This window comes from Oncorhynchus nerka, linkage group LG21, assembly GCF_034236695.1.
Source record: "Oncorhynchus nerka isolate Pitt River linkage group LG21, Oner_Uvic_2.0, whole genome shotgun sequence".
Classification (NCBI taxonomy): Eukaryota; Metazoa; Chordata; class Actinopteri; order Salmoniformes; family Salmonidae; genus Oncorhynchus; species Oncorhynchus nerka.
In genome coordinates this window covers 30481707-30503737 of record NC_088416.1, presented here as the reverse complement: position 1 = coordinate 30503737, position 22031 = coordinate 30481707, and the positions used below count along the sequence as shown (strand labels likewise).

Below are 22031 nucleotides of genomic sequence, written 5' to 3'. Positions count from 1 at the left end.
GTTTCAGAATCTACATGATCTTTTTTTAAATCAAGAATTCAAGACAGGTGTTTGGGGAAAATGTAAATAAATCTTCTCTTTTTCTATTTTATAAAATGATAGTCTATTTGTCATAGAGGAAAGAGAGTGTTAACAAGTATTATAGTGCCTGAGATGTGGTCAATGGATTGTAACAAAAAGGTGCATTGCACAGTCATAAGAACTTAAACAGTTAGTTATTTAGTTTATGGATGCGTTTACTTTGAAAGCATCATGTGTATTAGTAATCGTCCTATATGAACAGTGATTTAAGGTCAGGCTCGATTCTAAAATGGCCAAATATCACACATCATTGCTTAACTTTTTTGGACTCACCGAGAACCCTAAATATATTAGGTTCAGTAACTATTCATTTATGACTTATGTGCAATATCATTACTCTTGGAACTGGAATTGTCCTTAGCTTGACAAAGTAACTTGGAGGGAAGCGCCAGAAAAAGCTCTGCTTGAAGTTGTACTGTCAACAGTATGTGTTCACAGATAAATGTGACATAAAACAGGGGTTTTTGAGCCCACTGACTGAAAATATTGTATATTTTAGCAATACAAACCCTCATAATATAAACCTACAAAGTTCCTTGGCCTAAACTGAATCGCGAGGCACCCATCATTTAACTCGCTGCATCAATATATTCCTGGTTCTGCAAAAACATTGTAGTGGTCTGCTGCTCTTCTTTCTATGCATTTCTGTGTAGATTTTTTGTTCTTTATAGATTCTTTAAAAAGCCATGCCTTTTTCTGCGTCCAAAATAGAATGGTTGTTGATATTATCTGCAATTCTATGACTCTCCTAACCGGTGGCATAACTGTTGGAAATCTATTCCTATAAAGCAAACTTGTTTATCCCTTGGTTTTACTGGACAGTAGACTGCCAAGGCCTGTGTGATGCGTAGTTTATTCCTGATTGTACAGTGTTGTATTAAAACAATTTTACTTCCATGCCTCTGACTCCTGTTACAGAGGCAGAGAGGGTGTTTTTCTCAGTTGCGGGCACGGCCAGTAGTCTGTTTCCATTTAAAACTGTAGAATGATCATATGTTGTTCTCTATTCTACTCCCAGATTGACAGAAAAAGACAAAGCTGATTTGAATACTTTCTTTAGAAGTGGATATATATTGGAAGAGAGGGTCTTGTACTTTTTAGGCCACAGGGGTCTAAATGAAATGCAACTGAGAAAGAAAATAGGCCCACATATTTAGAAATGATGGAATGGGACTTTATCAGATGCACAGAGAGGAATCTCTATATAGATTCGAACTTTTCTCTCCAACAGTTTACACATATAGCTTAATTTGTTAATGCATATTTATTTACAGGGTTTCTGGAATTGATAAATGTTGTAATGATTTTTTACTAAAGCGGTTATACGGCAGTATGAAAAGAAAATGAAGCTTGATAGAGCCAGAATTTTTTTTGACAACAGAACTGACTGCACATTCCGCACGTGCTGCACATATGCAGAATAAAGCCCATAGGCTAAATCATTTGGACTGGATAAACTATATAAATATATTATTTAAAGCTATACATTGACTACATAGAGTTTGGTATGGTCATGCATTTTAGGGAGATATTCAACAAGATAACAGCTTTGTGCATTGCACTCGTCCAGCGTGCGTGGAGCTTGCGCCTCCCAGCCCAGCCCAAGACTCCTGCATTCCCGTCACTTCTGATGTGCCTCTTGTCTGCAGATGTAGACTCACATTTTTGTTTATTTAATTAAGGTTAATCATTTTAAAAAACGAGTTTGGACCTCGGATATGGCCACACAATATAAATAATGGAATAAATAATGAACAGTGAAAAGCCTCTCTGGAGACTGGCGAGATGGATGGGGTGGAATGGAGGCACATTATGGAAAGCATTCAGAGGTTCGGATAGACTTTAGTGTTACTTTGTACATGTGTTATGATGTTATAAACATTACAATGTAAGCCCATACCGAAAGTATCCACAGCAGGTATGGAAATAGACGACACCAAATTCACCGTGTTGTGTGGCTGGCTGATGTAGGCTATTGCCTGAGCTATTAGACACCATTATCAGAATAGCGTTGCCTTTTCCAGTCTTGCAGCACTACACTCTTCGAAGAAAAGTTTTACCTGGAACAAAAAAAGATGATCCTATGGGGACACCCGAATAACCCTTTTTTTTGTAAGTGTAGGCCTTTTTCATTTATGTCATAGGGACGTATAATCAAGCCACATTAGATCAGTAAAGCAGAATTCAACACTTTTCTTCTCTACACAGTGGAGTATCCGTGATATTGAAAAATAAAAATGACATTGTTATTGTTGTTATAGTCATTATTAGGCTATAACACGGAAGCATGGCATGCTTGGCTTGTTCCCATAAAGCGCACCAGGTCATAACCATTTTCTTTTCGCATTTGCCTAAGCCACTTCATGCTGATGACTTTGTTTATGCTCAAAAGTTTATACAATAAATAAAATGTGATCACCCTATACTATTCTTACTCGTACTACAGTTTAACATCCTCTTCTCTTTGCTCTTCTGCTCGCGGGACGGTGACCCCTGCGCGGGAATGCTTTTCACACCCCTTAACACCCTCGCGACACTAAAGTATTGCACTACTCACCTTCTAAACAATCCATTAGTGGTAAGTGTTTCCCTATTATATTTTAACGTGTGTTATATACATTTTATTAGGCATTGTTATCATAGTTTGTTGAAGCCCATATTACTTTTTTTTAACTCAAAATTTTAAAAACCTTAATCTTATTGAAAGGAAGCATCATTTGCTAAATGTATTTCCCTCACGTTCGTACTTTCTTGAAAAGCAGTGAAGGCCCGTTTTTTCTAGACAACTCACTGCTAGTCAATCACTTTTGCTGTCGGCCTGAAGTCCTACTAAGATATTTAAATAGCTTAACATACATAAACCAAAAGTTAACTGCGGAGAAAGAGCAAGATGGCTATTTAATACAGTTTTGTTATGGGCCTAATTTCTGCAGTTTGTAGCCCAGCCTACTAGCCGTCTATTCAAGCAGATAGGCCTAATGTTTAGCAAAAGTAAGTCACATAATTTCATGATGTCATCTAAAATTTGCTAACTTGTTGCCTTGGAAATGTATCTTGCTTTTCCCATTTTCATGCAATTAACCCTTGAGTGGCAAACCCAACATGTTTTACCATTAACCCATTATTTGCATGCATATTTGAGACAGAAAGACTAAACATATATTTGTAGATTTTAGAAACAATTTAGTCATAAGGAACCTATTTCTTGTTGCAAGTCATCTTTGTATTGCAGATCATTAAATAATTAATCTTTGTCTTAATTACCTCCATGGATACATTTGTGGCTTAATCACGTGCCTAAATTATGTTAGGCCTAAGTGAGTATGTATTACTGTGTGTTGCTGCATGAAGATAGATTATATTTGTCTATGTCATTATCAGTTGTTAACAGGCATGGTGTTTTGAATAAAAACATATTCCACTGAAACCTCCTTGTAGACATTTTGTGAGGCGGCCTTCCAATCTCTCCTCACCCATACCCCTCCTCTTCTCTTCTCCTCTCCCCTCCTCCACTCCCTCCTCCTCCTCTCCTCACCCCTCTCCTTACAACCTCTCCTCACCCATACCCCTCCTCTCCTCTCCCCTCCTCCACTCCCTCCACCTCTCCTCACCCCTCTCCTTCCAACCTCTCCTCACCCCTCCGCTACTCTAACCTCTCCTCCTCTCCCCCTCCTCCTGTCCTCTCCCCAGGCCTGGAAAATGAATTGGAACAGCTGTTCAGGGATTAAAATCTGATGGAACCACAGTCTGAATAAACAGAAATGTTGGATTTTTTGAATTAAAGATACACACACACACGCGCACACACACACACACACACACACACACACACACACACACACACACACACACACACACGCCAGAACCTTCCGTCCTATGTCTGAATGCGATTAGGCAGCTGTGTGGTTATCACTGGATTAGCCTGTGTTACAGGATCCACAGTTTTTAGGCTGAATGGCAATTATGTTTTATACTGATTTTTAAGAGGCATCCGGACAGCACTGACTGTGGTTAATCTATGGGGCAAAAACAAATACCCAAAGTGTAGTGCTCCAAAACACAGAATTGCAGTGGGAAAAAAATTAGGCCTTCATGCCTTTTATAGAATTTCTATGGCGGACATATTGAATTATAATATTACTGTGCTTGAGTTCAGTTGTGCGGAGAGCAAGCCCCCTGCCCTGCAGTAAAGCCAATCAGAAGGATGCAATGAATGTATGTAGTCTGATAGTGCTTTTCTGATTGGTGTGGAATATAGCCATTGGCGTGAGCCAGTAGAAAAATAACCCCTGTGTTCCAGACAGCCCAAGTCAGTAATGAATTTAATGGACATATGAACTTTATTATGTTCTCCTCCTCTATCCCTAGTTGAAGGTTGGAGTTACGGTGAAACCGGAGTTCCCTATTGGCCCTGTAGGTGTCTCGTGGCAGCAGGTGGCTCTTTTCCCCATCATGTAATGGGGACACCGGCAGGCCAGAATGCCAGAAGTTCACAGGGACATTGTGTTCCCTTTACTTATTCATTCCTACCAGGCCACCACCACCACCACCACCGGCGGCTTCAAGTCTCCTTTGGTGGTTGGTTGGTAGGTGGTGGAGTTGGCAAATTCAAACAGCCATAAACAATGAGGTGGCAAAGCCCTGGTCTCTGTAATCACAGATATGGGCTGGCTGGTGGCTGGTGCTGTTATCTATTCCTCAGGGAGGAGGTACTATGTCCTGGACCGAGAGATGCCCCGACTTGTTAACATTTAATGAACATATCAAGAATATTTAAAGGACATATCAAGGTTTTGTTGATAAATGTTTTTGGAACATTTTCCATTAGACTTTGTAAGTCCATGTTGTCCACTGCTGTATCTCCAAAACATGTCTGTCTATTTGATGTAGAATTCAGTACACTGTGTGATGGGGAAGACAAAGACTGGATGAATTGGATGTATTTTGGCAAGAGGGAATATAGATTTGAATTAAGTACCATGTAGTTTTTTATCTCAAGCTGCATGCAGAAAAGCCCAAACCAACTGAGTCTCATTCAGTATCTGCACAGCTGTTCTAGCATCCGTGGAGAATGGATTCCTATTGCTATTGCCATGGGAGTCTCCAGCCAAGAAGAATAGGAGGATATCCAGTGTGTGTGCAGAGAGAGTGGTGTGTGTGTGTGTGTGTGTGTGCGCGCATGCATGCGCCGCACTGCCGTCTCCACCCTCCTGCCTTTCCCTTCGCTCATGTCAACCCTGGAATGGATTATGCTTTGGCAGAACCCTGGCAATGCCTTCAGCCCCAGTGCGGTTCTGTGGTCGCTGATATGTTGTGCTGTTGCCATGGCTACAGAACACACACACAAGCGCAAATCACATAATTGAGCTAGAATATACATAGGCACACACAAATACTTCTGTACAATATGGGAGAGAGAAGGGGCTCAAGTGAAAATGTGGCTTTCCCCTACAAATCAACAGAGGGAAGGATCCCAGCTCTGTCAGAGCTGTGGGCAATAAGGCAGCTGCATGGGATGGACTGACACGTTGGTACAGTATGTGCTTTCCATGATTAGTCATGAATCTAAAGAGTGGAGCACCTATTATCACCTATTATCTAACATTTAGACCACTGACTGTCTGACAACTAGTTTGTCTGGGAGTGAGAGGATATGGTGAGGTTGGTGGTATTTGTGTAAGAGAGGGCGTGGCAGCTTGGGTTTGCAGAGATAGGCATGCCTTGGTGTGGTGGCTAGAACGCGTTGTTATTTTGACAGTTGAAAAGGTCTACAGTATGTTGTTCTTATTTACTTTGCCATTTATTTCTCACCATGCAACATTCTCTCTGTTCTCTACCCATCCCCTGTGGAGTGTTAGTGTGGGGGAGATGATAAGTCCTAGTGTTTTTGCCGGATGGGCCCTATCTCAGAGGGCATCGGTGAGATAGGCAGACCTCACCCACTAGCACTCTGTCACACTACTAGGTTTGTAGTGGGGTGTAATGGCAGTTTGAATTGCAAAGTGCCACACAATTCAGAATTGAGGGGATTGTATGGAGCTTAATAACACTGAGGGAGACTGTTCTAGACAGAAATGTAGACTCCTGTGTCCCAAGTCTATCAGTAGTGGTGATGTATTTGATTTATAAGTGATTTATAAAAGCAGGTGGATGTGCTTTTAATATCAAATACCTCAAAATGTTTCGGATTTGTTTCTCTCACACGGAGCATAAACTTCACATAAAGTGTGTGATTGGTAATATGAGAAAAAGCATGAAGACCCATTGTTTTGGCATGTCACAGGTCAGCAGCAGAGAGCTGCTGCTGCTCATTGACACCTCACTGAAGGTCACTACAGTAGGGGCCTGTTGTTTGTTATGGAGGTGGGGACAGCAGTCTGGTCTCTGACCTCAACTCCCACTGATCTAAATATATAGACCCCTCATTACATTTCTGCTGGATTCATCTGTATGAAATCTGAGATCTATCTACCCCTCTGCCCTCTCTCTCTCTCTCTCTCTCTCTCTCTCTCTCTCTCTCTCTCTCTCTCTCTCTCTCTCTCCCTACCAGACACAAACACACTCATAACCAAGCATGCACAAGCTCACACAAATATGTCGCAAACTTACCTATAAATCGGTAATATCTCCACATCTATTTTAACACACCCATCCAAAACACACACAGTATGTGAGTGAAAACAGACACACGTACATGCACATTCAAACCCTCTCAGGCTTTATGCATTATGTATTAATGGACACATACACCGGCAAACACACACGCTCAAACACTTCCCACACCTGCACACACTTAAGCACGAGGCGCAGGTGTGCATTCTCGACTCTCCCTTGTCAGTCTGGTGCCGACCGTCAAAATCTCGGCCAGCACCACTAGACCAGAGTGATGATTGGGGAGGTGGTGTTGGTGGGGGAGGAGGGGGGCTGTTGTGTTGCCAGCGTACCATGTGTGCCAGCTCCTCGACTGACTCCTAACCCATATGGCACTTCACTCCCTAACCTCCCCCAAATGTGACCGTGGAAACATACTGCATTAGCACTTCTCCCTGCACCTGGCTGTGGCTGAAGAGACAATTATGTACATTAGCGGACAACTGCAAAATACCTCATCTCACAACAACCAATGGGGGGAGTGGTGGTGGTTGGGGGGGGGGGGGTAATTTAGGTTAGGGTAGTTGTAAAGTGAAGACGTCACATTGTTCTCATGTAATGTTGCCATTTTGCAACTCTTTCTGATGAGCAGGTGAATCAAGGTGAAAGTTGATTTGTGGGTTTTGGCTCAATTAATGACACTACTTTAATCTTGTTTGCTGTTTGTAAAACCTCATTGAGTTTGTGTGTTGATATAGAATTGGTTTTGTTTTTCTAGCCTAGGGTGTGATGAATGCAGCCGTGAGTTGGAACCTGATTACTCCGATCCTCGATAAGATTACCAATCTGAAAATGATCACTTAAAGATTAAAATGTTACATCGGAGTAAACAATATGTTTTGCTGACATATTTTCATCAGGAATGAGAATGATCTTCATCGGGTTAAATGGAGCATTTAATGGGTTAAACTTGGAGGGAAGGAGCTTTCCTGTCTTCGGGGCGGGTGGAGGAGCATTGACGTTTGGATGCTAACAACCCCTCAAGTAAAGCTGTAACAAAAGGGCTTGTAACCTAATTTCAAGAGCTGCAAAAAAACACAAGTTAAAAGGAAAAAAAGTTAGAGAGACGGGGATCATAAACAACAATATCAGTATCTTAGGCTGGCAAGGCTGCACATCTGTAGGTCTCAGTTTCTCTCTTTCTCTCTTTCTCTCTTTCTCTCTTTCTTTCTTTCTCTCTTTCTCTCTTTCTTTCTTTCTCTCTTTCTCTCTTTCTCTCTTTCTTTCTTTCTCTCTTTCTTTCTTTCTCTCTTTCTCTCTTTCTTTCTCTCTTTCTTTCTCTCTTTCTCTCTTTCTCTCTTTCTTTCTCTCTTTCTTTCTCTCTTTCTCTCTTTCTTTCTTTCTCTCTTTCTCTCTCCTTTCTTTCTTTCTTTCTTTCTTTCTTTCTCTCTTTCTTTCTTTCTTTCTTTCTCTCTTCTTTCTCTCTCTTTCTTTCTTTCTTTCTTTCTTTCTTTCTCTTCTTTCTTTCTTTCTTTCTTTCTTTCTTTCTTTCTTTCTTTCTTTCTTTCTTTCTTTCTTTCTTTCTTTCTTTCTTTCTTTCTTTCTTTCTTTCTTTCTTTCTTTCTTTCTTTCTTTCTTTCTTTCTTTCTTTCTTTCTTTCTTTCTTTCTTTCTTTCTTTCTTTCTTTCTAGCTCTCTCTGTCACTCTGTCTGTGCTGTTTGGCCACCTGGTCCAGCGAGGAATTGCTGTCACCCTGGGAACAAAGCACTGCAGCTCTCTCCTCAGAGCAGGAAGTTGGGCCCTGGCCAGTGGTGGAAAATCTATACGCATAATATAACATATCCTTACCTTACATGAACTCTGAGGAGGACTAGCAGCTATGAGCAAACACAGAAAGCGTGCGTGTGTGTGTGTGTGTCCTGAGATTCTTGTGAGGTTCTGCTGGCTGTGGCTGTAGGACATACTGAGAGTAGTGTGGAGAGCAGGTCAGGGCCCTTGGTAGTAGTCGAACACAAATAACTGCTGCTACTCCTCTATGTGGAAAAGGTATCCACTGTACTCTGAATTGAACTTCACTTTTGGGGCTTTGAAAATGACTTCAAGCCAGAGTGTTGCTTTTGACATGGAAACTTTTTAATGTGAGTGGAAAATGTTATCCCCCTTCAGTGAAAAAATAAAATAAAAAATGCAATACTTTAAGGTTTATGTTAAGTGGGCTACAGCCAAACAATCACATCACATAAAGTTTATTTTTGTAAAAAATACTGATTGTATGTAACAACAATGCATGAAGAAAAACAAGGTCAAGCCGACATATGTCACCACTCACCAGGTTCAATGGGGGACTTCATGACATCACTGTTGTAGCTCAAGGAACTGTGTCCCAACTCGAACAATGTTTTCACAAAGTGGGAAAAAGCTTCTCCTTCAAACATATGCAGGAGTTTAGAACACCAGCGTTGCTTTGCTCCATGATCAGCCCTTTCCCATACTTAATAAGACGTCTGCTTGTTTGAGGTATCATTTCATCAGCACTTTCTCATGTGACCACTCACGATCTGAATGGAGAAACAATGTGTTTTTTTCATGGTCTCAGTTTTTAGTGCTTTGTTGAACAGAGAATGAGGACAAAACTACAACTCCTGTCTAAGGTGTCAAGTTTATGTCAGTCTTTTTGGCACAGGATGTCTTGAGAATAACCTTGTACAACCCAAACACATATCATTATCGTCATCAGTTAAGCTACTTTTTGCCATCTGCAGCATATTATGGGGACTGTCAAGTCTAGACATGATGGACCATCCAATAGTGTTGAATATCTACATCAAATCCCTACACGTTTGTTTTCATTTGTCATGTCATGTCTTTTCCATTACCCAAATACGGATAGTTCCCGACTTGGAGTTAGGACTCTTGTGGGGACCGCAATTCCCTGTATGTCCCGGTCATGCTACTAAAATGTACAGTGCCTTGCGAAAGTATTCGGCCCCCTTGAACTTTGCGACCTTTTGCCACATTTCAGGCTTCAAACATAAAGATATAAAACTGTATTTTTTTGTGAAGAATCAACAACAAGTGGGACACAATCATGAAGTGGAACGACATTTATTGGATATTTCAAACTTTTTTAACAAATCAAAAACTGAAAAATTGGGCGTGCAAAATTATTCAGCCCCCTTAAGTTAATACTTTGTAGCGCCACCTTTTGCTGCGATTACAGCTGTAAGTCGCTTGGGGTATGTCTCTATCAGTTTTGCACATCGAGAGACTGAACATTTTTCCCATTCCTCCTTGCAAAACAGCTCGAGCTCAGTGAGGTTGGATGGAGAGCATTTGTGAACAGCAGTTTTCAGTTCTTTCCACAGATTCTCGATTGGATTCAGGTCTGGACTTTGACTTGGCCATTCTAACACCTGGATATGTTTATTTTTGAACCATTCCATTGTAGATTTTGCTTTATGTTTTGGATCATTGTCTTGTTGGAAGACAAATCTCCGTCCCAGTCTCAGGTCATTTGCAGACTCCATCAGGTTTTCTTCCAGAATGGTCCTGTATTTGTCTCCATCCATCTTCCCATCAATTTTAACCATCTTCCCTGTCCCTGCTGAAGAAAAGCAGGCCCAAACCATGATGCTGCCACCACCATGTTTGACAGTGGGGATGGTGTGTTCAGGGTGATGAGCTGTGTTGCTTTTACGCCAAACATAACGTTTTGCATTGTTGCCAAAAAGTTCAATTTTGGTTTCATCTGACCAGAGCACCTTCTTCCACATGTTTGGTGTGTCTCCCAGGTGGCTTGTGGCAAACTTTAAACGACACTTTTTATGGATATCTTTAAGAAATGGCTTTCTTCTTGCCACTCTTCCATAAAGGCCAGATTTGTGCAATATACGACTGATTGTTGTCCTATGGACAGAGTCTCCCACCTCAGCTGTAGATCTCTGCAGTTCATCCAGAGTGATCATGGGCCTCTTGGCTGCATCTCTGATCAGTCTTCTCCTTGTATGAGCTGAAAGTTTAGAGGGACGGCCAGGTCTTGGTAGATTTGCAGTGGTCTGATACTCCTTCCATTTCAATATTATTGCTTGCACAGTGCTCCTTGGGATGTTTAAAGCTTGGGAAATCTTTTTGTATCCAAATCCGGCTTTAAACTTCTTCACAACAGTATCTCGGACCTGCCTGGTGTGTTCCTTGTTCTTCATGATGCTCTCTGCGCTTTTAACGGACCTCTGAGACTATCACAGTGCAGGTGCATTTATACGGAGACTTGATTACACACAGGTGGATTGTATTTATCATCATTAGTCATTTAGGTCGACATTGGATCATTCAGAGATCCTCACTGAACTTCTGGAGAGAGTTTGCTGCACTGAAAGTAAAGGGGCTGAATAATTTTGCACGCCCAATTTTTCAGTTTTTGATTTGTTAAACAAGTTTGAAATATCCAATAAATGTCGTTCCACTTCATGATTGTGTCCCACTTGTTGTTGATTCTTCACAAAAAAATACAGTTTTATATCTTTATGTTTGAAGCCTGAAATGTGGCAAAAGGTCGCAAAGTTCAAGGGGGACGAATACTTTCGCAAGGCACTGTATGATAAATGTGAGTAGGAATGGCTTACGCGGTTGCAGAGGTGTACATTATAGTGGGGTTTTAAGTTAAAGATTTATGTTCAGGGGCCTCCCAGGTGGCGCAGTGGTTAAGAGCGCTGTACTGCAGCGCCAGCTGCGCCACCAGAGACTCTGGGTTCGCGCCCAGGCTCTGTCGTAAGGGTTTGGCCGGTAGGGAAATCCTTGTCTCATCGCGCACCAGCGACTCCTAAATTTTATCAGCATATCGATTGCGCAACCAGGGGTGGTAAAACCTTGGATCATTGTTACTCTAACTTCCGCGACGCATATAAGGCCCTGCCCCGCCCCCCTTTCGGAAAAGCTGACCACGACTCCATTTTGCTGATCCCTGCCTACAGGCAGAAACTAAAACAAGAGGCTCCCACGCTGAGGTCTGTCCAACGCTGGTCAGACCAAGCTGACTCCACACTCCAAGACTGCTTCCATCACGTGGACTGGGACATGTTTCGTATTGCGTCAGATGGAAATATTGACAAATACGCTGATTCAGTGTGCGAGTTCATTAGAACGTGCGTCGAATATGTCGTTCCCATAGCAACGATAAAAACATTCCCAAACCAGAAACCGTGGATTGATGGCAGCATTCGCGTGAAACTGAAAGCGCGAACCACTGCTTTTAATCAGGGCAAGGTGTCTGGTAACATGTCCGAATATAAACAATGCAGCCAATCCCTCCGCAAGGCTATTAAACAAGCTAAGCGTCAGTACAGAGACAAAGTGGAATCTCAATTCAATGGCTCAGACACAAGAGGCATGTGGCAGGGTCTACAGTCAATCACGGACTACAAGAAGAAACCCAGCCCAGTCACGGACCAGGATGTCTTGCTCCCAGGCAGACTAAATAACTTTTTTGCCCGCTTTGAGGACAATACAGTGCCACTGACACGGCCTGCAACGAAAACATGCGGTCTCTCCTTCACTGCAGCCGAGGTGAGTAAGACATTTAAACGTGTTAACCCTCGCAAGGCTGCAGGCCCAGACGGCATCCCCAGCCGCGCCCTCAGAGCATGCGCAGACCAGCTGGCCGGTGTGTTTACGGACATATTCAATCAATCCCTATACAAGTCTGCTGTTCCCACATGCTTCAAGAGGGCCACCATTGTTCCTGTTCCCAAGAAAGCTAAGGTAACTGAGCTAAACGACTACCGCCCCGTAGCACTCACTTCCGTCATCATGAAGTGCTTTGAGAGACTAGTCAAGGACCATATCACCTCCACCCTACCTGACACCCTAGACCCACTCCAATTTGCTTACCGCCCAAATAGGTCCACAGACGATGCAATCTCAACCACACTGCACACTGCCCTAACCCACCTGGACAAGAGGAATACCTATGTGAGAATGCTGTTCATCGACTACAGCTCGGCATTCAACACCATAGTACCCTCCAAGCTCGTCATCAAGCTCGAGACCCTGGGTCTCGACCCCGCCCTGTGCAACTGGGTACTGGACTTCCTGACGGGCCGCCCCAGGTGGTGAGGGTAGGCAACAACATCTCCTCCCGCTGATCCTCAACACGGGGCCCCACAAGGGTGCGTTCTGAGCCCTCTCCTGTACTCCCTGTTCACCCACGACTGCGTGGCCACGCACGCCTCCAACTCAATCATCAAGTTTGCGGACGACACAACAGTGGTAGGCTTGATTACCAACAACGACGAGACGGCCTACAGGGAGGAGGTGAGGGCCTCGGAGTGTGGTGTCAGGAAAATAACCTCACACTCAACGTCAACAAAACTAAGGAGATGATTGTGGACTTCAGGAAACAGCAGAGGGAACACCCCCTATCCACATCGATGGATCAGTAGTGGAGAGGGTAGCAAGTTTTAAGTTCCTCGGCATACACATCACAGACAAACTGAATTGGTCCACTCACACTGACAGCGTCGTGAAGAAGGCGCAGCAGCGCCTCTTCAACCTCAGGAGGCTGAAGAAATTCGGCTTGTCACCAGAAGCACTCACAAACTTCTACAGATGCACAATCGAGAGCATCCTGGCGGGCTGTATCACCGCCTGGTACGGCAACTGCTCCGCCCTCAACCGTAAGGCTCTCCAGAGGGTAGTGAAGTCTGCACAACGCATCACCGGGGCAAACTACCTGCCCTCCAGGACACCTACACCACCCGATGTTACAGGAAGGCCATAAAGATCATCAAGGACATCAACCACCCGAACCACTGCCTGTTCACCCCGCTATCATCCAGAAGGCGAGGTCAGTACAGGTGCATCAAAGCTGGGACCGAGAGACTGAAAAACAGCTTCTATCTCAAGGCCATCAGACTGTTAAACAGCCACCACTAACATTGAGTGGCTGCTGCCAACACACTGTCATTGACACTGACCCAACTCCAGCCACTTTAATAATGGGAATTGATGGGAAATGATGTAAATATATCACTAGCCACTTTAAACAATGCTACCTTATATAATGTTACTTACCCTACATTATTCATCTCATATGCATACGTATATACTGTACTCTAGATCATCGACTGCATCCTTATGTCACTAGCCACTTTAACTATGCCACTTTGTTTACTTTGTCTACATACTCATCTCATATGTATATACTGTACTCGATACCATCTACTGTATGCTGCTCTGTACCATCACTCATTCATATATCCTTATGTACATATTCCTTATCCCCTTACACTGTGTATAAGACAGTAGTTTTGGAATTGTTAGTTAGATTACTTGTTGGTTATCACTGCATTGTCGGAACTAGAAGCACAAGCATTTCGCTACACTCGCATTAACATCTGCTAACCATGTGTATGTGACAAATAAAATTTGATTTGATTTGATTTGGCGGGCCGGGCGCAGTGCGCGCTAACCAAGGTTGCCAGGTGCACAGTGTTTCCTCCGACACATTGGTGCGGCTGGCTTCCGGGTTGGATGCGCGCTTTGTTAAGAAGCAGTGCGGCTTGGTTGGGTTGTGTATTGGAGGACGCATGACTTTCAACCTTCGTCTCTCCCGAGCCCGTACGGGGAGTTGGGGCGATGAGACAAGATAGTAGCTACTAAAACAATTGGACACTACGAAATTGGGGAGAAAAAGGGCTAAAAAAAATAATACCTATTTTACTTATTTTCCACCATAATTTGCTAAATAAATTCATTAAAAATCCTATTCTGGATTTTTTTTCTCATTTTGTCTATCATAGTTGAAGTGTACCTAATTACAGGCCTCTTTCATCTTTTTAAGTGGGAGAACTTGCACAATTGGTGGCTGACTAAATACCTTTTTGCCCCATCATCTTCAGACTAGATGGAAGAGCTCCTGACCAAAAGACATGTCTGTAGTTGATCTTCTCTGTAGGATGTGCTTGAGTTAGCTGTGTGTGTGTTTGACTGTGTAACCAGGGTCAATGTGCTGCTAACAGCCTAGCTTCCTCCGCTGCCCCGTACTGGGTTCGAACCAGTGATCCTCTGCTTCACAACACACGTGACCGCCATTGGCAATGCTCCAAAGGGTTGAGCCACTCAAAAGGTTCCAATTTAATGGCTCCTTCCGCGACATTTCAAGCTAGACGTGGAGTGAGCTTACGGCACGTCCTTAAAGCCGTTACAATTGCATAGGACATGTTTGAGCCTGAGGGATTTAAATGAGATGTTTCAGTGAGCATTGTGCATCCTTCTTTAAAATCTACAACATTTGCAGCAGCAACTGCTCAAAGTGAAAACAATCAAGGAGAAGAGAGTCTGTGTTTGGGCAATACAGTAGTTTGGTTAGCGCTCCAAGCAATTCTAATTCTAATGTGATTTGTTCGATTTTCTTCCCCCCATCAATCAACACGGTGCATATTTACTGTAACTGAGCTCTATGTATATTTGAGAAAGACTCTTTATAGCCATGGCTGGTTGTGTTCTCTCCTTGGAAGCGGAGTGTGATTAAAACAGACAATATAAGCGTATTGTATTTCCTAGGGGACAGGAAGGAATGTGAATGCATCATAAACATATTACTCTAGTTAGGAACTGTTTCTGTTGCCAAGTCAGTGGATACATGGGATACCCTCCCTAACAGTGGCTCTGCACAAACAACCCAACTCCAACCAAAAACAGCCCCCAGAAAGAAGTTTGCCTCCTCCGAACCATTTGACATTTTTTGTTGTTGTGAGAGAAAGAAGCATGTCGCTGGTGGGACTTTGGCCGGTACAAACCCTCCACTGTTAAAACAATGCCGCAGTTGTCTTCCATAACCTAATTACTCCCTCCAGGGGGAGAAAGGCAACAGCACAAAATCCCAGAGTTAGGGGTTCTGATCTCCACTCTGAAAGAAAAGGCCTCATTCATTTCCCTCCACCACACAGACGGTCTGTTTTTCAATGGTCTAGGATTGGGTTTAGTTTAATAGTTTAATTACAAACTATCATGCCATTGGAGTATAAAAGCTTTGTTTTATTTGGAGTCTGCTCCGTGATCTCTTATGAGAATGAGGAGCACTTTCTGTATTACGCCTAGTAAAACTAGTTGGGGTTTTGATTGAGGTCATTTGAACATATCTGACCTCTTGTCCTATGCCCATAATGTGTTTGAGCTGGAGACTAATCAGGATATCACTGTTGTCATGCTCTTGTTGATACAGGCAGACAGATACTGACAAGGCACACAGAACTAACATGTCTTTCAGGTGCAACTTTTCTGTACAGCAGGCAAGGGAAAAAATAAAACATTGTTCCCTCTTAGTTTTTCATCACCTCCATCATGTACTAGCACTGGAAGGTTGCTGAAACGTTGTTACAGTAATTGAACACAAGGAAGTCTCTACAGGAAGAAGGGAAAGGGACGTGGGCAGTAGCGTTTACCAATAGGAAAACAGTGTTCATGTCTCTCACTCCCCAGAACATCACCCACCTCCTATTTCATTGGTTTTATTTATTTGTTTATGCAGACTCAGAAAATCAGAGCTGCCACTGTATGAAACAAGGCAAGTTTACTATTGGATAGCCTTTTTTCTCAATGTTTATTGCTAACTCAGTCTGCTTAAAGAAGTATCTGCATTTGGTTATCTGGGGCTTTTCCTTCTACTATGTGGCACAGGCTTATAAACACAGAATAAATGAGTCATCATCTTCACATTCATTGACCAGAAGACTTTATGAGGATTTCTTTGGTTGACTTTGGCATGAATACAATTCATCTGTGTATTAGTTCAGCCCCACACAAATTCAGTTTGGTAACATAAGCTTTTAAGTGTAAGTTTTCTTTGTTGTCAGTTGGTTCATGTAAATATAAGGGGTATGCTCTGATACAGTTAGTGCCTATACAGTATGTCAATGTAGGCATACTCTATGAACAGGCCACACAAGGAGATCAGAATGTGGTGTGTCTCTGTGAGTGTTTGTGTTTAGCCTGAGTTGCTTTCCTGTGCTGTGTGTGGCTGTGTCCGGCGTGTGTGTGGCTGTGTCCGGCGTGTGTGTGGCTGTGTCCGGCGTGTGTGGGGCTGTGTCCGGCGTGTGTGTGGCTGTGTCCGGCGTGTGTGTGGCTGTGTCCGGCGTGTGTGGGGCTGTGTCCGGCGTGTGTGTGGCTGTGTCCGGCGTGTGTGGGGCTGTGTCCGGCGTGTGTGTGGCTGTGTCCGGCGTGTGTGGGGCTGTGTCCGGCGTGTGTGTGGCTGTGTCCGGCGTGTGTGTGGCTGTGTCCGGCGTGTGTGTGGCTGTGTCCGGCGTGTGTGTGGCTGTGTCCGGCGTGTGTGGGGCTGTGTCCGGCGTGTGTGTGGCTGTGTCCGGCGTGTGTGTGGCTGTGTCCGGCGTGTGTGGGGCTGTGTCCGGCGTGTGTGGGGCTGTGTCCGGCGTGTGTGGACCGGCGGCCCTCATTGTCGCCATCCTCAACGTTCTTCCGCCCTAGAGGGGACGGCAGCAGAGGAAGATTAACTTTGCTGACATAAAGGAGGCTCTTCCTTCAGTCTCTCTACTGGTTGATTAACCCTCTCTGTATACCTGTCTGTCACTGGGACTAACCATGAAGCACGTCTGGGTTTCTAATCTCATGTTTGGTTCACTGCAACAACGACAATGATGACGATAGTACCATTATTACACAGTCATGATTTTATTTCAGATATATAGACATTATGCTTGAATGTAAATCGCATTAATGCACTTTCTCGAATCTCAAAGAGAACATTATTTTATTTATTGTTTTACATCTATGAAACAAGAAACAAACAAGTACCTGTCTTGTCTATTAAAATACCTTCCATACTTTCCCCTGGATGATGAAAGGGAATTGAGTCATTATCACGTCAATGACTACTAGATAATGGTACCTGTGGGTTATGTGAAGCGGCTCTATTTAATATCATCACATGAATCATTTTCAACTCTTCCCTCCCTCTGTCTCTCCTCCCTTTTAATCTCTCGCCCACGCTCTCTCTCTCTCTCTCTCTCTCTCTCTCTCTCTCCCCCCTTTTAACCTCTCTCACACACACACTTTTTATCTTTCTCTGTCTTAGCAGAGGCAGTCCTTTATCAGACCTATTGCAGACACACCTACAGGAGTGTCCATGAGCCGCACCTCTATTAAACATACCCCCATTTGTGTAATTTGCCCTCAGTAGCAGTAGTAAAACAAAGTACAGGGTGTTTTGGCCTTACTCAAGAACCATGCAGGTGTGAATGACTGCAGATCAGCAGGCCTCATGGAGGACTCGGAAGCAAGACTCTAATAGCTGGTTCTCAGTTTCCTCATGTGAGAGAGAATGGTGGAGAGATAGAAAAATAGAGACAGGGGGGAGAGAAGGGCACAGACATGGAGGGTGAGAAAGTGGGGGTTGTGAGTTTGGGATGGTGGCAAAGCATTTGCATAAAGGACAGGGCAGTGTGCCCGGTTGTGGAAAGGGTTGGCATCACGCCTCACCGACTGGCAGAGGGAAGACTGAAGAGAGAGAGAAAAAAATGAGAGATGGAGAAAGACAGAGAGAGAGAGGGGGGTAAATTTAGTCAATAGTGCATCCCTTGTTCAGAAAGAGGTGGGCCATGGCTGTTGGCAGGAGAGCTGGATAAATCTCTTGTTTGATTGTGTGCTAGATTGCCCCTTTATTTCTTTGATTGCAAAGCATTCAACACTCTGCAAGAGTAGTGTGCTTCCCTGTTTGTGGATGCGAGTTTTTTGTGCAAGCCATGATGGTCTCCTCACATGTTTCTCAGTCTATATTTACATGTAATCAGTACAGCTTGCAATTTAGAGTGGCTTGTAAAATGCTAACTGTTCCCAACCCTAAAGCACATTAGTAACCTAGCCAATGCAATACTAAATTCTAATTTACTGCATAGGCAAAAATATATCCTCAAGACAAATGGACCACAAAACAGACAAGGAGACCGAGCCATTTGCTGGTGGCCTCTCCCTGCCCCCCAATCAAAATACGCCCAGTCCAAAGTGGGCTCCGCCCCCACAGACATCATTACACAGGTCTGGCTCAATCAGAGAGGACCCCAGAGTCACAATGCTGCAGCCGCACTGGCTGCACTACTGATGATGTCATAGTAGTAGAGAGTGAAAGGGACAATTGTCTAGCATGGGTTTGTCATTTCTGTCCCTGGGTATGACTAGCTTGTTACCCATAAAGCCTGTAGTTACGACGGAGACTGTAATGATGCGTCATACTGTACTCTCGGGGCATATGTGTTTTTTAATTACTAGACATCCCTTTGATTTCTTACCCTGCACTGTTTGAAAGTGGAATAAAGCCCTTTAACTTTAGTTAAGCAGCAGGTTAACACATGAACGTGAGATCCCTCTTTTCATGTAGTGTTGAGATTCTGAATCAAAAGGACATGTAGTGTTGAGATTCTGAATCAAAAGGACATGTAGTGTTGAGATTCTGAATCAAAAGGACATGTAGTGTTGAGATTCTGAATCAAAAGGACATGTAGTGTTGAGATTCTGAATCAAAAGGACATGTAGTGTTGAGATTCTGAATCAAAAGGACATGTAGTGTTGAGATTCTGAATCAAAAGGACATGTAGTGTTGAGATTCTGAATCAAAAGGACATGTAGTGTTGAGATTCTGAATCAAAAGGACATGTAGTGGGTTCTATTTAGACTGCGGAACATTGCTCAGATCTCTGAGCTCTGGAATGAGTCACAATGCTCATACAAATTAAAGTTCTCCCAACTACGTGAATTGGGCCATAGAGATAACAGACTAGGGAATGTGCTATGAATTAAATCCCTATCAAGTAAAAATACTTTAGATCTCTGAAAACAACATTGCTTCTTGTGACGGACATATTCAGTGAGCTGCCAAGTAAATTGTCATCAGCCTTATATTTTAGCCTCGCAGACCATCGTTTGATGGATTGTTACCAGGGTTTAAGGAGATGAATTAAGATTTAATTGGTGAATGGAACTGTGGACGTTATTTTCTGTGATTAATATATTTCAATTGCAATTCACAACGCCAGAACTGATTGCTAAACAGTCCTTCCTTTAGTGTAATCATGTCCTCCAGAGGTTCAGTGTTTCTTAATGGAGGCCGACAGCGACTGGGTAGCTGCGGCCCGTCGACGGCTCTCTGAGGAGATAAACATGTTGTCTGGTGCAGAGTCAGCCAGCCTGTCACAGCACGGCGTGCCGCCAGCACCGTCACTGAAAGCAGGGCGGTGGTTTCCCTATTCAACTAAACATTCTTTCTAGACAGCGGCGTGGGGCTAGGGGGAAGAGGAGGGAGAAGAGGAGGGGGGGAGGGTGAGGTTCAAGTGGAAACCTCAAGTGCTACTACTGTCCCACCATGAAGTCAGACCTTGTGGTGATATGCCTTGTCCTATGCACAGTAGGCGCCTCACCTGTTTTAAAGGGCCTACTCACTAGTATGACATCATTAGCCATCATCAGTATTGTTCTCTATGTAAACATACTCATGTACTGCTAAATTTGTTTAGTATATTTTCCTGCACACCCTGTCAATAATATCCCATTGTTTCTCTGGAACACGAAACAAGTTTCAGCCTGTGTTATAACTAAAGGCAGAATATCAATTTGATATCTCTGTACACCATTACAAAAACAAAATGGTTTAGATCAGTGGGTTCACCTGGATCTCAATGTTTTCAGAAAGGTTTTAAGTCTTCAAGTCACACCAAAATGTTTTAATGTTAATTCAGGCCGGTGCTGTTTGCTTAATGATCCTTGGCTTGATTTGTTCTTTAAAGCTCAAGATAAATCTTCTGGGGAGTCTATTGGAACCATACCTCGATATCTAACACCGCTTCATGAGTACTCCAGTCAACTATGTGGTAGTGCAGTGTGATATAGATGTCAGTGGTTCTGTAGAGTGGGCTGAGGAGAGGTGGTGGTAGTACTAGCCCCTGCAGCAGCGTGGCGTGACTGTGAGGTGACGACCCTGCGTGGGGCTGGTATGTGCCGTGCGTGCCTCCCTCTGATGGCTCCCCGGCCAACCCTGGGCCTGTGAGCATAACACACGCATCCACCACAAATTGCCTGCAGATTTTTCACACGTAGTAACGCGCTGGTTTGTAAACTGAGATAATTACAACGAACGCTAGCGCTGCACTTCTAAAGCCTTTACACATCACTTGCTTGCCCACAGAGAGAGTAAGATTGTGGGGAGGGTTTTGCTTTTTTTCCCTTTAGGTTGAATGTTCACTCTCTCCTTATTTTCTGGTTTCATGATTAACAGAAATGAAATACGCTGATTACAATGGAGAGTTACGAGGCTGGTACTGCACTCTCACTGTAGCCTACACTAATCACAATGGAGAGTTACGAGGCTGGCACTGCACTCTCACTGTAGCCTACACTAATCACAATGGAGAGTTACGAGGCTGGCACTGCACTCTCACTGTAGCCTACACTAATCACAATGGAGAGTTACGAGGCTGGCACTGTACTCTCACTGTAGCCTACACTAATCACAATGGAAAGTTACGAGGCTGGCACTGTACTCTCACTGTAGCCTACACTAATCACAATGGAGATTTTACGAGGCTGGCACTGCACTCTCACTGTAGCCTACACTAATCACAATGGAGAGTTACGAGGCTGGCACTGTACTCTCACTGTAGCCTACACTAATCACAATGCAAGGCTTACTTACTTACTACTTAGGTTACATGTACATATTTGCACATAAGTCTGTCCCTGAAGTGATGGTGTGTTAGTACACTGGCATGCCTACGTGCCTGGGCTGGCATGGCACCCCCCTACGGCCATGTGTCTCACACTCACCCAGGAGCTGCATGTGTCTGCATGTGTCTGTCTGGCCTGGCTGACTAAGCCTCCACTGCCGCCCGCCCTACCTCCTCTCTGTGTGTGGCCCGGCAGGGTCGGGTCTGCCAGCATCCAGTGTCAGGGTCTGCCAGCTTCCAGGGTCAGGGTCTGCCAGCATCCAGGGTCAGGGTCTGCCAGCATCCAGGGTCAGGGTCTGCCAGCATCCAGGGTCAGGGTCTGCCAGCATCCAGGGTCAGGGTCTGCCAGCATCCAGGGTCAGGGTCTGCCAGCTTCCAGGGTCAGGGTCTGCCAGCATCCAGGGTCAGGGTCTGCCAGCATCCAGGGTCAGGGTCTGCCAGCATTCAGGGTCAAGGTCTGCCAGCATCCAGGGTCAGGGACACTCAGCTGGTCAGGGGAGGACAGCAGTGAGCCACACCAGGCCCACACCTCTCTAATGAAGAGACAGGCTCTCAGGTTATCCAGACAGACCGTGGCATAATTGGTCTAATGAGATGAGAATGAGGCCTGTGCTGCTCATGTATCTTTCTACCGTG

At 44.0% G+C, this 22031-nt stretch overlaps 1 protein-coding gene across 14 annotated transcripts in view; it reads left to right on the top strand.

The window, feature by feature from the left end:
- Window positions 1-22031, top strand: part of LOC115125244 (nuclear factor 1 X-type-like) — a 162425-nt gene that overhangs the window by 11996 nt on the left and 128398 nt on the right. For 2 of the 14 annotated variants that reach the window (XM_065006584.1, XM_065006570.1), the window contains one exon: window positions 2624-2659. The exons of the other annotated variants lie outside the window; for them this stretch is intronic. In XM_065006584.1, coding sequence (XP_064862656.1) covers window positions 2624-2659 — 36 coding nt within the window. The remainder of the gene's footprint in view (window positions 1-2623; window positions 2660-22031) is intronic. 14 annotated transcript variants of the gene reach the window in all.